Source organism: Anolis carolinensis, chromosome 2, assembly GCF_035594765.1.
Source record: "Anolis carolinensis isolate JA03-04 chromosome 2, rAnoCar3.1.pri, whole genome shotgun sequence".
NCBI lineage: Eukaryota > Metazoa > Chordata > Lepidosauria > Squamata > Dactyloidae > Anolis > Anolis carolinensis.
In genome coordinates this window covers 96,928,907-96,944,135 of record NC_085842.1, presented here as the reverse complement: position 1 = coordinate 96,944,135, position 15,229 = coordinate 96,928,907, and the positions used below count along the sequence as shown (strand labels likewise).

The following is a 15,229-nucleotide window of genomic DNA, read 5'->3' as shown; positions in this document are numbered from 1 at the left end:
AAAGTCTTGAGCTCTAGATTATATAGCAGATCAAAGATTTTGTCAAAATGTGGTTGCCTGAAGGTAATGTCTGGTTACCTATGATGACCTGATAATTAGTTAATGTTACAGCCTGAGTTTTAGAGGCAGTTGATGTACCTGGATTTTATGCACTACAAATAAGCCTTTAAAAGACATTTATTTGCCAGTGAACAGTTGCAAAAGCACTGTTCATTAGTACAGATAAAGCAACTATGATTAATATAGATATTCCTCTTCACAGGTTTTATGGAAAGAATTCTTCCTATGTCCATGGTGGCCTGGATTCAAATGGAAAACCAGCAGATGCAGTCCATGGACAAGCGGTATGGAGCTGTGAAATCACTGTGTGCTTGACTCTGTCATAGTGATAAGATATAATGTAAATGCAAGAATGATTTGCATCAACTGATAGAATTTGAGAATGGAGTAGGGAAGAAGTATCAAATTTTTGTGCCAACGATCTAGTATGAAATGCTATAGCTAGCTAGGCAATAGTTTCACTGCTAAATAGTTTTTAGGCATTTTTTTTAGTCTTGTGTACTTATAACTGAGGGTGCATCCAGACAGCTTGCAAAATGCATAAGCGTTTTTACTCGGGGCATCCAAACAACGCCTCAGGTAACAGCGAATTAATTCGGCACAAAGGAGGAAAACCCTGCTTTGTGCCGAATTAATTTGACACGTGGAAAGACCTGGGACTTTCCTTCTGTGTGCCCTGTGTGGCTTGGGCCCAGGGATAGTGGCGTGCAACCTCTAGGCCCGGTCCACACAGTTGTCTGGATTTCCCGGCTCCTGGAGCCTGGAAAACCCAATACAGCCCGCACCCCCTTCACCAAACCCCTTAAAAAGCCTTAAAAACTAAAAATTACTTTCCCAGCTGCGATTACCCTGCTGCTGGCCCTCTCCTGGCGCAAAGAAATGGTGCGCCAGGAGAGGGGGGCAGGAGCTATTTTACTCCTGCCCCCTCTTTTCCTGGCATGTCATTTCTACGCAGCAGGGTAATTGCAGCCGGGAAAGTAATTTTTAGTTTTTAAGGCTTTTCTGGTGGGTTTTTCTTGCTGTCAGGGTACCCTGCCAGAATGTCCGGCAAGGCATCTGGACACCCCCTACAGGAAAGCGCGTGTTTTCCGCCAGTGTGGGGACAGAAGTCCGGCTTGACCTGGGGTTTTTCACCTGGTTTGGACCTGACCTTTCCCCTGTGTGGAACTGGCCAAAGTCTTGTGTACTTTTTCAAAGGTTGGATTTTATAGATGATACATTTTAAAGCAAGCTGGTATGGATAGTTCGTGTCTTAATTTATGTATATTAGGGCAGTCATAAAGTCATTTCAAGTATGTTGTTGAAAAAGTTTGACTTAGATAAATTTGTTAAGAATGTCAACACTCAGGGACTGGTTCTCTATAAATTTTTAATTATTTGCCTGACTGCCTGTTACATCTCGTTCATGTTTCTTAAATCCTTTTTCTTAAGTCATGTTTTTTTTTATAGGATATCCACAAGAAGGTGTTGTCACTGAACTTTAAGGATTGTCGCACAAAAATCCGGCATGTGGATGCTCATGCCACGCTTAATGATGGTGTTGTTGTGCAGGTCATGGGTGAGCTGTCTAATAATACACAGCCCATGCGGAGGTTCATGCAGACTTTTGTCCTTGCTCCCGAGGTATGTCGCCTTGGGGACTATATGTGAGTGAAGCAATATGCTGCCTGCCATGTCTGTAGGGTGTGCTGATGCTTCTGACTAAGAGCCAGCTTCTCTCATGCGTATATATTTCATAGTTGGCTTTTTAAAAACTTTTATGCCTTCTCCACCTTTCATACAGAATGATATGTAGCATATACTCAATAAATTGTACTGCATAAAGCTGCTCTCAGAAGGTTTTGCTTACTGCAATGAACAGTCTCTTCACAATCTAATCATAATCATTTTTTTCCAAATCATAAGCATTTGTTCCAACTTCACATAATTGTATGCTTCCTCTTTCACCTCCCAGTAGTAATTCATGCATATTCTGTTCTATGGATATCTGGCAGTTGTATTTCTGATATTTTCTCCTTATAGCACAGACATTTGCAATGCAAACATTTTTCCATTAGCTGTAGATCAGCACAGCTACAAACTATAAAATATGTTAAATTCTAGCTAGGTATCCGATCAGTCATAAACACCATAGTTACAAACACAAGATTTTCCTCGTTTTCTCCCTTGTGAAATTTTTATTATATTTGAAATGCATTCTGTTATTAAATGATCTTCTATTTTCATAGCAATTGTATAAATAGCGTAAGAGAGCAACAATAACCCTGCACAATAAACTGCCTAATAGTAAATACCTATTACAACTTAGCAAAAATGTTGGGATATGACTTGTAGGAATGATAAAAAGGCACACACAACTGTAGGCAAATTCAGGAATAGAAAAAATGGCTTGGATGGATTTCTAGATTTTTGTGCTAAAGAGTGAGAGAGCAACATGTGGTTGTCTTTCCTTTCCAGTCAAGTAAGTTAGGAATAGTTTGTCCTTACGGACCAGAAAGCCATGCTTTCAGGTTGAGCAGAGGGGGAAAGTATCACTTTCCTGCCTTCCTAATTCTTGTCTTGACATTACTGAACTGTTAGGGTATATTTCTAAAGCTGGTGTACGCTAGATTTTTCCCCTGTTTATTGATAACCATAAGGACTTTCTGTTGAATAAAATGTAGTTTGAAATCAATTAAAAGTTAAGTCAGTAACTGAAACTACTCGTTGGTTTCTGTGTGGTGGAAATAGAGAAAGCAGTGTTGGACTGTTTCCAAACACAAATGAGTGGGTATTTGTATTGGCAGATTAGAATCAAGCAGTAAATATGTGCCAAGTATAATGAGGATGAATAAATGATTTTTTCCACTTCTGTTATCTGTAGGGGTCTGTTGCAAACAAGTTTTATGTCCACAATGACATATTCCGCTACCAGGATGAGGTTTTTGGTGACTTAGATGCTGAACCTCCAGAGGGTGAGTCCCATTTATTGTGCAGAACTTATTTTATTCTGGCGGCACATTTGCCTTCCGGAGTAGTTTCAAATGTTGGAAGACTTAGATCATAACTGTTCAGTTGCTTACAAAAATTAAATGCAGTTGGTTTCCTCAAAGCAGCCCACTACCAACACTTGAAATGTGAAATAGGCATGAACTCCAAGAAGTCCAGTATTGGGCATCAAAGCCTTGAAGGGTCTTCTAACAAAGGAATCTTAAAACGTTGAGCTTTGTACTTTCTAATCCAGTAGGAAATTCTAATTTTATTTACTTGCATATTAAACTGAAAAATCAATGCTCTGAAGTTTTAAGATCCACTCCGTAATTCCATGAAATGTAGTTGGAGGTTTTGCTGCTGTCAGATATCATGTTGCGTTTGTGGAGGCAGTCAGATTCTGAGCAATTCTCGATCAGTGCACAAGTTGAATATTTTTGCAGTCAAACTTAAGAATTTCGTTATCCAATGAGTAGCTAAGGTCACTTGTGACAACTTGGGTTCATTTTAATTAGTAATGCTTTCTTTAGCAGTGGGAACATACTATTTTAAGATTGCTTTGTAATTTCTCCTCCTCCCTTAAATCATTTTGACTTAGTCAACCTGACATTCTTTAGCTGTGAACTCAATAGGAAAAAAAATCATTGATGCTATGCAGAATAACTGACCTGAAGACATTATTGTACTGGTGCTGCTGCTTGAGCGCAAATAACCTTTTTCTCTGGGCTTTTGGAAGTTCCCAACTATCCAGAGCAGGCTTTTGTATATGGAGGATGAAGTGGGGGGTCTTCCCTTAGGAAAGGAGATTTTCCTGATTCCACCAAAGGAAGCAGTTCCATCACTGAATCCTGACCTGATATATTTCAGTAAATAGGGATCTTTGGTCAGTGATTTTTGGTTACAGTTTTTGCTAGTGGATATGATGAGGAAAAATCATTCTCAAATTTTGCTGATTTGAAGACATTTCTAACTTGGAGCTAGCAGCACCATTTTCATAATTCTCTGGTGTATTTGATGGTTTTAAAGATTTGATGGTTTCAGTTAAAATTGTGACTGTGGTATCGCTCTGAGATATATGTGGTCTGATCTACTGTTTGTGCAGTAGTTAATCAGTCTCCCCATTCCTTATTTCCAGTCATCCTAACTAGGATTAATGATTTGCACATTATCTAAACAGAGGATTTGAGTCCTTAAAGTTTCCCAGTTGAACTGGAAAGTTCCAGTTGTAATTTACAGAGCTTTGGAACAGAAAACATTAGACCTGGAAATGAGACCAACTGAAGGCTATTACTTCGAATTGAATTGCTTATAGTGGCTAATAGTCTGAACTACAAATCAGAACATTCTTTTATAAACTCACTGGATTGTCATTGGCGAGTTGCTCCTTGGCCTCATTTGTTAGGACTTTAGGTCTCTTAGGAGTATGAGGGAATACTTTGTCTAAATTATTTCCAGTGTATTGTCTAGATTATTTTATTGTTGAAACAAATAAACTGTGAAGTCTAGCTCAAAAATTTCATACACCCAATTCATGTAAATACTTTCGGTATACATTCTGGCTGTTGTGCAAAAATAAGATACTTATTATTTAATCAGAATCTGAGGAAGAAGCAGAGGAACCTGAAGAAAGGCAACAGACCCCTGAGGCAGTTGCTGATGATTCGTCAGCCTACTATGACCAGTCTGTCAGGTAAATTCTCACACATAGAGGGCCATAATTATGCCACTCTTCTTGACGGTTTTACCAATATTATCTGAATAAAATGTGGGGAAGAATCAAATTATTTGAAAAATACTACAGTAGAGTCTCACTTATCCAACATTCACTTATCCAATGTTGTGGATTATCCAACACAGTCTGCCTTTTAGTAGTCAATGTTTTCAATACATTGCGATGTTTGGTGCTAAATTCGTAAATACAGTAATTACTACATAGCGTTACGACGTATTGAACTGGTTTTTCTGTCAAATTTGTTGTAAAACATGTTTTGGTGCTTAATTTGTAAAATCATAATGTAATGTGATGTTTAATAGGCTTTTCCTTAATCCCTCCTTATTACCCAACATATTCACTTATCCAACATTCTGCTGTCCTGTTTATGTTGGATAAGTGAGACTCTACTGTATTAAGTTTGAAACATTTTAACTGGTGTCCTGCAGTGCTGCCGTTACAAATATTTAATAGAATTGCTTTTTGTTAGCGTTTGGGCTCCAGGTTTTCTGATGGTGTGGGAATGATGCAGCCCTCCAAATACTGAAGTGCAGTATCAATATTGGCATTATTGGCTAGGGCTGCAGGATATCCAGCCACATTTGAAGGCTTGCATTATTTTCGCCTCTGTTCTGTGATTTTAAAAAGTATCAATATACTAATCTGTTAGTGAGTATAGTCTTCGTGTTGTTTAAAGCGTGTCAATCCTTAATGTTTATTGGAAGGGGATGGCAGTGTTGAGATTAAGGCTTTTAGATGTGTTTGGATAAGTGGATAGGAGTGAATAGTATCAGAGTTGTTTAAGGAAGTGAGTAAATGCAAGCTTTATGTTGCAAATTTAGCGGTCATTTTTTGATTTAAACTGTTAGTAAAACATATATTGTATGAAGATGTAGATTAAAAGAAACAGCAAAACACTTAGATGTTGAGATGCTATTGAGCTATAGGGACAAATGGCTTTTATGATGAAAATATTTTTTCACAAGCAGCAATGACTTGGATGAACAGTTGGAAGAGCCTGCTGTGGAGCCAGAGGCAGAAGCTGAGCCGGAGCCTGAGCAGGAGCCAGAACCAGAGACCCAGGAAGAAAAAACGGAGCTTGTGCTAGAAGAAACAGCTCCTGAGGAGGTTGCAGAGAAGAGTCCTTCTCCAGTTCCTGCAGATCCAGCTCCTGCGGTACAAGAGGACTCTAGGGTAACATATTGAAATTTTCAATATTGACATATTGAAATGTCCTCAGTCAGGGTCAAGTGAGAGAAAGCTTAAAATCACTGTCAAGAGATTCCGTTTATTCCTGTGTGGATCATATTGCGCCTGTTCTGATGAAAAGACAGGTATAGACTTATGATTTGTTACGATCACAAAGCAGTAGGCTAAGCTGTGTTATACAACCTGAGTTGTTGAGCTTCATCATTACATTCATTGATGACCATGCTGCTAATGGAAAGTATATTTTAGAGGAAAGGACTCTCTGGACAAATATGAAGGACTGCATAGAGAGAACTGCTGAGAAGTGCCTCCACATCTATGGAGTTGCCATTTTTGGTTACAACTGTTAAAGCCATTACCAGAATTAGTGTGAAATTTATATGTTCAAAATATTCCTTTTTTGGGTGTGTGTGTGTGTGTGTGTATATAAAACCGTTGTATGTAGCATTAAAATGCACTAAAGTGTTGACTGTGTATATATTCAGCAGACTACACAGTGGCAGTAGCTGTAGCTGTTAACCTGTTTACTGGAATTAGAATATGTTTTATTCGTACACTATTGGCTGATGTTCTAAGAATTAAGAGCAAATTATGTTGGGAAATCCCAACTTTTGGGAAAATTTGAAAGGCCTAAAATATGGCCAAGAGCTAGATAATTTTCTACACAACGTCTATAAGCATAAATAAAATATATCAATAAAATCTTGGTAGAGAGATGCCAGGTTTTCAATGTAGGAAGATATTTGTGTGATTTTGGAGAACACAAATGCCAGAAATCAGTATTGCCTGTTTTTTTCTGTTAGACATCATCATGGGCTTCTGTAACTAGTAAGAACCTGCCACCCAGTGGAGCTGTTCCAGTATCAGGCATACCACCACATGTTGTCAAATTACCAGCATCACAGGTAGAGATCTTTTTTAAACGGCTAATGTACTTTATTATGGTGATGCAGAACAAAGATTTCACCAATTACAAGTTGGATTTTCTGTGAAATTGATTGATTGTGATGATTTCAGTTTGCAGTGTTACGTATAGTATTATCACAAGCACTTTTTTTACTACCGGTAGTACTTAATAACATGCACCTTTTATTAATACTTAATAAGATTCCTCTTGGTCAGTTAGAGTTTCTAGCCTCGAGGTGATTTGGGGGAAATAACTTTTCTATTTTTATTGCATTAAATCCCTTTATAGTTCAAGGTTTTGTGAGGCAGCTTGTAACATATAAAAATATAAATAACGAACAGCAGAATAAGAAACTATGGCAAAGACCCTGCATTGAAAGATGTCACCATGATAACACATCTATGTCTCTGTAGCTACACTTTCTGATGCTTCCACCAGAAAGTTTCCACCATGAAACTTACCATTTGGGCTGTGCACTCCTAAAAATTTTGGGTTCAGTTGCAACTGTCAGTTGCAAAGCTTCCTTCCACGAGGAATGATTAGGGAGATTATTGCTCATCACCTTGTGCTCCAGTACCATGGAAATTCCTGTGCTTGGACTGAATAGCTTAAATGTTAGGTCAGGGGAGAGGGGTAATAATGCAATTGTTGCATCATTGAAACAAGAGCATTATTGCAATTTCAGTATTAAACATTGGGTTTGGAAAATATCTAAATCTCTAGATCAGTGTTTCCCAAATTCTGATCTTCCAGGTGTTTTGAATTTCCGCTCCCAGAATCTCTGATCATAGCCAATGGTTTGTTAACCGAAATAAAGGCTACTGACTGACTGATCATTGGCTAAGGCAGTTGAGGCATCTGGGATTTGGTCCAAAACACCTGGAAGACTATAGTGAAATTTTCTGGACTGAAGTCTCTACCATCCCTTACCATTGGCAATATTAGCTAGGGCAGGCATGGGCAAACTAAGGCTCGAGGGCCGGATGTGGCCCCTTGGGTGCTTACCTTAGGCCCTCCTTATTTTCCCTGTCCTCTTGGCAGGACATGGCAGCCCGCCACATCCTTATGCCAAAAAGATGGGGGAGGGAGGCACGTAGCAGCTGAGAGCCCTTTGGAGTTCGCTTAGCTACCATGTGTCTCGATCTCCTGGCATAATGAAGCTCAAAGAAGGCACGCGGTGGCTGAGAGCCCTCCAGAGCACTCTCAACCGCCCCCTGTTTTGCCCTCGTTCTGGCATAATGCCAAGAGGACAGCCCAAGGATCCGGGGGGGGGGATGGGGGAGGGGGTTGGCAGGAGCAGATCAGGGCAGTCACTGCGTGTCCCGCCTTCCAGCATAAGGATAGGGCAAGCAGTCTTGTCTTTATGCTGGGAGGATAACCTGAGGATAAACCAGGCCCTGCCCTGCCTCCTCCTGGCTCTGCCCCTTCCTGGCCTCTCCTTCTCCCGGACCCTTCCCCCCACTCCAGCGTGTGCCTGGCCCCATCCCTCCTGACCTGGCCCTTCTGGCCGGGTTCGCAGTGTGACTTCAAGAGAAAAAAGTTTGCCCATGCTGGGTCTAGGGTGACAGTTGTTGCAGTCCAACAATACCAAGAATGCCATGTGTTCCCTTGTAGATGGGATGGGCATTTTTGAACCAGAATGGCAGGATTGTGAAATTACTACCTCTTGAATATTAAATGCAGTACTGTCACTGCTACAGTCCACACAAGCATCTGATAAACACCCTAGTGCTACCCACAGAATTGCAGGAAGCACTTGCATTTTTGACCATGGAGATGACGACACAACATACAAACACTATTGTAGAAGTTGAAGGAAACAACACTTAGAAAGAAGCACCTTTCCTCACAGTGTTTCCTGTCCAGAAGAGCTTCCTCTTATCTCTAAATGCAAGTGAAGCAAGTACTTCCTTTTGTGCCCTGAATGTTTCCTCTCCTTTCTCTTTGGTTCTTAAGTTATTGAGATATACCTTTGCTTGAATTCTGTGCGTCATATTTGTGTTGGTGCATTTTTGCAGCCCCGTCCTGAATCTAAACCAGAATCCCAGACTCCGCCGCAGAGGCCTCAGAGGGACCAGAGGGTGAGAGAGCAGCGGACAAACATCCCCCCACAAAGAGGTCCAAGGCCAAGTAAGAAAAATTAAAGCAATCCACTTTGTCTCATTGTGTAGGATGAGGCACTTCACCATCACAAATGTATAGTTCATGTTGAAAAATGAAAGTGAAATATTCTACCTTCTAGGAATACATTGCTGTTTAGAACAGGGTTTCCACTTTTCCACTCAGGACCTTTTTTTGCCTGGGAAGTGTTTACGTGACCCCAGGTATACAAAATAGGTATAAAAACCTATTAAAGATATAACATTCCCTGTAAACACTGTAGATTGTTGCTAACAGATTTGTTTAAATGGGCAACATTCAGAAATCTTTTATGGTGTACAAATGTTTCGTGACCGCAACACTGAGCTCATTTGGGGTCAGGACCCACAGTTTAAGAAGCTCTGGTTTAGGGAGTGGTGTTCAGTTCTGTACAGTATAAAGTGCAGTTGGGAAAATGTGCAAAATCAAGCCAGATGCTGTGACATTTCATATACATTTCATAAACTTAATGTTTAATATTGCTATTTCAGTCTGCTTTCAGCAAATGAGTTGGGGCCACCCGCATATTAATGATTAGGGCTTGTATCAGTATAAATGGAGCAATGTGATTCTGTGTTTTACATGAAATTTTACTTGTCTGATCGTTTTGTCAGTTTTTATAGTAAGAATTAGCATAACAAAGTTCTTCAAGAAGGCAAAAGTTCTTTCCTGTTGTTCAAAATCACAAAAGAAACACCTGAAGCCTATTGTATCTCTTTATCTCTCCCCCTTTTCTTTAAAAAAAAATCAAGTGCGGGAAGGAGAACAGGGTGACATGGAAACTAGACGAATTGTTAGGTATCCAGACAGCCATCAACTCTTTGTTGGGAACCTCCCTCATGATGTGGATAAGTCAGAACTAAAGGAATTCTTCCAAAGTAAGTCACAAATACTGCTTTCTTACTGATGGGGGTGCAGGGTGGGGAGTTGGATCCAGAAGTACATGCCCTTTTCTATAGAGCAGTCTAATGTGTGATCAAAGAACTTGGAAACTCTCTTGCAGGTTATGGGAATGTGGTGGAACTACGTATCAACAGTGGAGGAAAGCTCCCTAACTTTGGATTTGTGGTGTTTGACGATCCAGAACCAGTTCAGAAGATCCTTGGGAATAGGGTACATTAAGCTCGAATAAGTCATGTTTAAGTGACATGGTTTGCCTTGAGATATACTAACATATTTTCTTGTGAAACGAAGCAGGAAAATATTTAATTAAAATAACTTCCTGCTTTAAGACAATGGTGAGTTCATTACTTGAAAAAAATAATTACAATACATCTTTGAGATCAAAATCTATTTTTCTTCCACTCCTCAAAATAACATCTCTACTTTCACATACAGTCTTTCTGATGAAATGATGTTTTGTGTTGGGAATCCAGTGGACCATTTTGGAATTTTAGATAAAAGGAAGTTGGCAAGTAGATTGCTCTATTTATCTCTTTATGTAGAGATAAGTAGATAAGTATGCTCTTTAACATAACATAAAACACTATGCTGTACAGTGGACCTCAATAAACAGTTGCTTTAATTTCCTGTTGAGTTGAAGTCCAGGAGAAGGAAACACCAGAGAAACAAACAAAATGCTTAGTTCAAAGTTTATAGTGAAAAGGTCCAGTATAATTCAATAGCTCAATAGAGTCATCATAGATTTTGCACACAGTTTAAAGAAGAGATTTTGTTTTTCAAAAAAAGGAAATTTAGTTCCAACACTATTGAACTGATGTAATCAAAATGGATATTTTTTTCTATTCTGTGTTGAGATGATGGGAATTGACACTAGTTGTCATACAAATACCATTGTTCAACTTTTCCAATAGTTTTTTTTAATGAGACTCTTTGTAGTATATACTTTATTTAATTGAAGAGGAAAGAGTGGGAATTGGGATACACCATGGGATAATATATTCATTCGTGGAGTATGAATGGAGTATAAAATAGATCACCTAACAAAAAGAGTTGCATGTTTTGCAACAGACATGCATAGTATCACCTTGTCATCTTACCTGTTTCTTTGATTTCTGCTTGTCACTTTTCTCTTGCAGCCAGTCATGTTCAGAGGAGAAGTGCGTTTGAATGTGGAGGAGAAAAAAACACGCGCAGCCAGGGAGGGTGACCGCAGAGACAACCGACCCCGTGGGCCTGGTGGCCCCCGTGGGGGGCTGGGAGGTGGGATTCGAGGTGGTCCTCGTGGAGGGATGTCTCAGAAACCAGGATTTGGCACTGGAAGGGGCATCGGGCAGCGCCAGTGATCCATGGATGATGTGATGCGACAAACCCTTCTTCCTGCAGATTTGTGAATTTCAGCCTTGGGTATCTTGGAATGTGGCCCTGCCCTGTTCTAGACTGCTACGTTTGATACTATTTTGGCCCATTTTGTTTGTGTTTGGTTTTGTGATTTTTTTTTTAGTCCTTGTCCCAGATTCCAGCTTTGTGGAACAATGTTTCAGGAAAATGTGGATATTAAAAAGAAATAACAGAATCCTTGCTTGCTGCAGAAATACGGACTGGATTTTTTTTGGTACCAGTGGTTTTTCTTAACGGAATGTGTGGCGCTGTTTTTTTTTTTTGTTTTTTTTTTCCTTCTTTATCTTACTGAAATGGGTGCGCTTCAGTCAGTGGAACTATCCTTCTCAGCTGCATGTGTTCAGCAACCTGTAGGAAAACCTAGCACGTGACAAACATTTCAAGGACAGGGAAATCTGTTCATCCCTTAGGAAGTGGAGTCCGATGACCTATCCAGCCCAGGTCTGGAGATGTTGCGGCTTGAAAATCGACATGACCCTTTTTTCTGTGGCGCTGTAGAAGTGGAATAAAGGGTGTCTGTAGAATGTTTTCTTTTGGTACATGATCACGAAAAGGAATCTTCACTACTGTTTTACCACTTACAAGGATTGTGGGATAGGTTTTAAATGTCTAGAACTTGACTCTTTAAAACACTTTTCCTGAACTTGTGGAAATTTTTTTTATTGAAATAGGGAAGTTTTTTCATGTTTAGTTTGTATTTGTATTAAAACAAAAAAAACAAAATTGTTGTGCCTTCTATTTATCTCTCATTCCAGTCTTGGCAAATTGTTTAAAAAATAAAAAAGTCTAGATTTGCTTTATCCGGTTTTGGAGTGTGTTGAAGTCTTTATATGTTAACGTCTTTGGAGAAATCTTACTTGTCCTTCAGAGCCTCATTGACGTGTGTTACGGAGTTGCACAATTTTGTTCTTGACAGCCTTATAGATATGTGTAATACTGTATAATGCTTTTTGAAGAGGTTCAGGGGCCCAACTCTGTATTGACATCACCATTAGCTCCAAAGCGAGTGCCTTCCAGAGTTATGTGACTATGGAAAACGAAACCATCAGTCTTGACAGTATGCACATGTTCAGTTGATGTTATATGTTGTTGTGATGTTAGTCATCATTGGCATTAACATGCCATTCTAGTGACTGAAACTGAATCCCTAGTTCTGATGAATATTCATGTTTCTCTGCATTATATTCATGGGAATGGACAAGCTGTGGGCCATCTGTCTTTCTGAATGTATATAATAGCAAATTAAAATGCAGAAAAACAATGCAGCTGTTAAGAGTGCCTGACAGTGTGTGCAAAACCTCTGGATGAATTGTTGCAGTAACCAGTTTAGAAGTTGATTGATTCTGAGGTAGGGATGGATAAAAGGAACCCTCAGTTAAATTTAATCAAAATTTTGCTTCATTACATGACGTTGGTAGCAGAGATCTGACATGTTGCAACCAAATTAAATCATGTTTGTATTCTGAAGTAAATAACGTGAACAAATGCAAAGATTCATAAATGTTAAGACAAGCTTTTTTAACCCCTTGCCCTCCCAACCCCTTTTTCAAGTGCTTCCCTTTCTGACATTTGTGTGTCAATGTTATATCTGTCTTTGATGTAGGTTCTATAATTTTTTAAAATATGGAAAATTTAGGGTCCTTGAAATATAAATAAACTCAAAGCTTGTTTAGAATATTGTTATTTTTAAATGAATGAAAGCGTTGACAAATGGCACTTAAAGAGTCTGATCTGCAAAATATCTAGTATGCTAGGAATCTATACTGGTAAGTAATGTTTGTAAAGAAAAGAGATTCCATTTAAACACTAGGAAGAACTTCCTGACAAGAAGAGCTGTTCAGCAGTGGAATAAGGCTGCCTTGGAGCATGGTGGAGTCTCCTTTGGAGGGTTTTAAGAAGAAGCTGGATGACCATCTGTCGGGTGCTTTAATCATATGTTCCTGCATGGCAGTGGGTGGATTGAATGGCCCTTGTGGTTTCCTCCAATTCTGTTTCTATATACTGAGAGCAGCTTGATCACTGGCTAGACCAAACTAGACCTCAAAATGTCCTGAAGCATCTCCGTTTCCTCTACAGAATCAATTTATTTTTGTTACATTTATAGTCAATGCATTAAATGTCTAAGTGGATGGTTGGGGAGCTTCTTGCTACCCCTCCCCCTCATTAGTTTGAGGTGTAAAGGTGTAGCATTGGGAACAGTTTGTAGTTCTTTACACAACCTGTTATTTATTGAGCTCTCATACTAAATTGTTTCTGTTTTTATCACAAAGCTAAAAAATGTACCATGCATCAAGGGAACCACTGACCTCATAGGAGAGCTGATGAAGAAACAACCTACAAACTATCTACAGACCCACTAAGGAAATACAACAAATGCTATGTTCAGTGAAGGACAAGAGAGATCCTCTCATCTCTGCAGGAGTCTACCATATCCCATGCAGCTGTGGACAAGTCTACATAGGGATGACCAAACGCAGCGCCCAAACATGAATCAAGGAACATGAAAGGCATGGCAGACTGATTCAACCAGAGAAGTCAGCCATAGCAGAGCACTTGATGAACAAACTTGGACACAGTATATTTGAGAACACACAAATGCTGGACTACTCTAACAACTATCATGTCAGACTACACAGAAAAGCCATTGAAATCCACAAAGGTGGACAATTTCAACAGAAAGGAGAAAACCATGAAAATGAACAAAATCTGGCTACCAGTATTAAAAATCTAAAATCAGAACAATAAATAAGGAAAAACACTGAAAACTGGAATTCCAGACATGAATCAATCGGGCAGCCAACACCTCTGAATAAAAGATTTCCCCAGGCAGGAAGAAGCCAGGAAATGAATCTGGCATAGCCATTATTGCTAATCAAGGTGATTAAAACATTCACACTGGCCTCAACAGACAAAAGTTCCTTCTCCCACCCTGGACCTTCCACAGATATATAAACCTTCCTTGCTTAGTTTTTTCCAATACACCTCACAACCTCTGAGGATGCCTGCCATAGATGTGGGCGAAATGTCAGGAGAGAATGCTTCTGGAACATGGCCATACAGCCTGGAAAACACAACAACCCTAAAAATATCTAGTTTGAGCATCTGTTACACAGAATTCCAAAACTGTCTATATGGATGGCTGAGATTGTAATAATTCAACATACACAAAATAATTTAAAATATTGCATAGAGCTACCTTCAAGCTATGTGTATAAGGTACATATGAAACATGAAATGCCTTAGTTTAGGATTGGGTCCCATCTCAAATATTGCATATCTATAGGTGAATACAGGTATTCTACAATCTAGTCCAAAACAAGACTGGTCCAAGGCAATTTGGATAAGGGCAACTCATCCTGTACTAAGATTTAGGCATTTAGGGTTTAACTACTTTGTTATCAGTTGTATCATCCTTGTGATCTTGTAGCTGTAGAACAATTTTCAGGATCCTTATTTCTTTGATTTTCAAGGTTGAGACAGTGGAATAATAAATCCTTGACACCTATCTGTAATTAGTCCCCTTTAGTGTTGGAATGTATCTTCTCTCATAACTTTTAAGTGTCTTAAGCTGCTATTTCTGTTGCTGCAATGGAATGGAACATGTATCCCGAACTGTTATTTGAGTAATACTTTTAGAATTTCCAGGCTCCTAGTTTAAGCTTTGGTGCAGGATTATACAGCTTGCTCTCCTGTGGATATTCTGGACTACACATCCCAAAATTTCTCTAGAAAGTGGAAGGTTGTGTGACTGAGCTGAGTAACTTTTGTCACATATAAACAGGCTTTCTTTTAATCTTGCTTTAAAAATGTATAATTCCAGCTGTAGGATTATGAATGGTGCCTGAATCAGTTAACATCTATCTCAGTACTGAACAGGTTGTATAGACCTCCAGGTTCTGAGCTGCTTTATCTGTGGTTAAAAAAAGAAAATT

The 15,229-nt window shown here is 39.3% G+C and overlaps 1 protein-coding gene across 2 annotated transcripts in view; it reads left to right on the top strand.

Moving 5' to 3' along the window:
* Positions 1-12,097, top strand: part of g3bp1 (G3BP stress granule assembly factor 1) — a 33,060-nt gene extending 20,963 nt beyond the window's left edge. The window contains exons 3-12 of one of the 2 annotated variants that reach the window (XM_003224410.4): positions 263-344; positions 1,510-1,683; positions 2,924-3,014; positions 4,627-4,720; positions 5,731-5,935; positions 6,754-6,855; positions 8,876-8,987; positions 9,749-9,874; positions 10,000-10,109; positions 11,036-12,097. In XM_003224410.4, the coding sequence (XP_003224458.1) occupies positions 263-344; positions 1,510-1,683; positions 2,924-3,014; positions 4,627-4,720; positions 5,731-5,935; positions 6,754-6,855; positions 8,876-8,987; positions 9,749-9,874; positions 10,000-10,109; positions 11,036-11,242 (1,303 nt within the window). In that variant the 3' untranslated portion in view covers positions 11,243-12,097. Of the gene's footprint in view, positions 1-262; positions 345-1,509; positions 1,684-2,923; positions 3,015-4,626; positions 4,721-5,730; positions 5,936-6,753; positions 6,856-8,875; positions 8,988-9,748; positions 9,875-9,978; positions 10,110-11,035 lie in introns of both variants that reach the window. The other variant, XM_003224409.4, reaches the window with a different exon arrangement.
* The last annotated feature ends 3,132 nt before the right edge of the window (positions 12,098-15,229 follow it).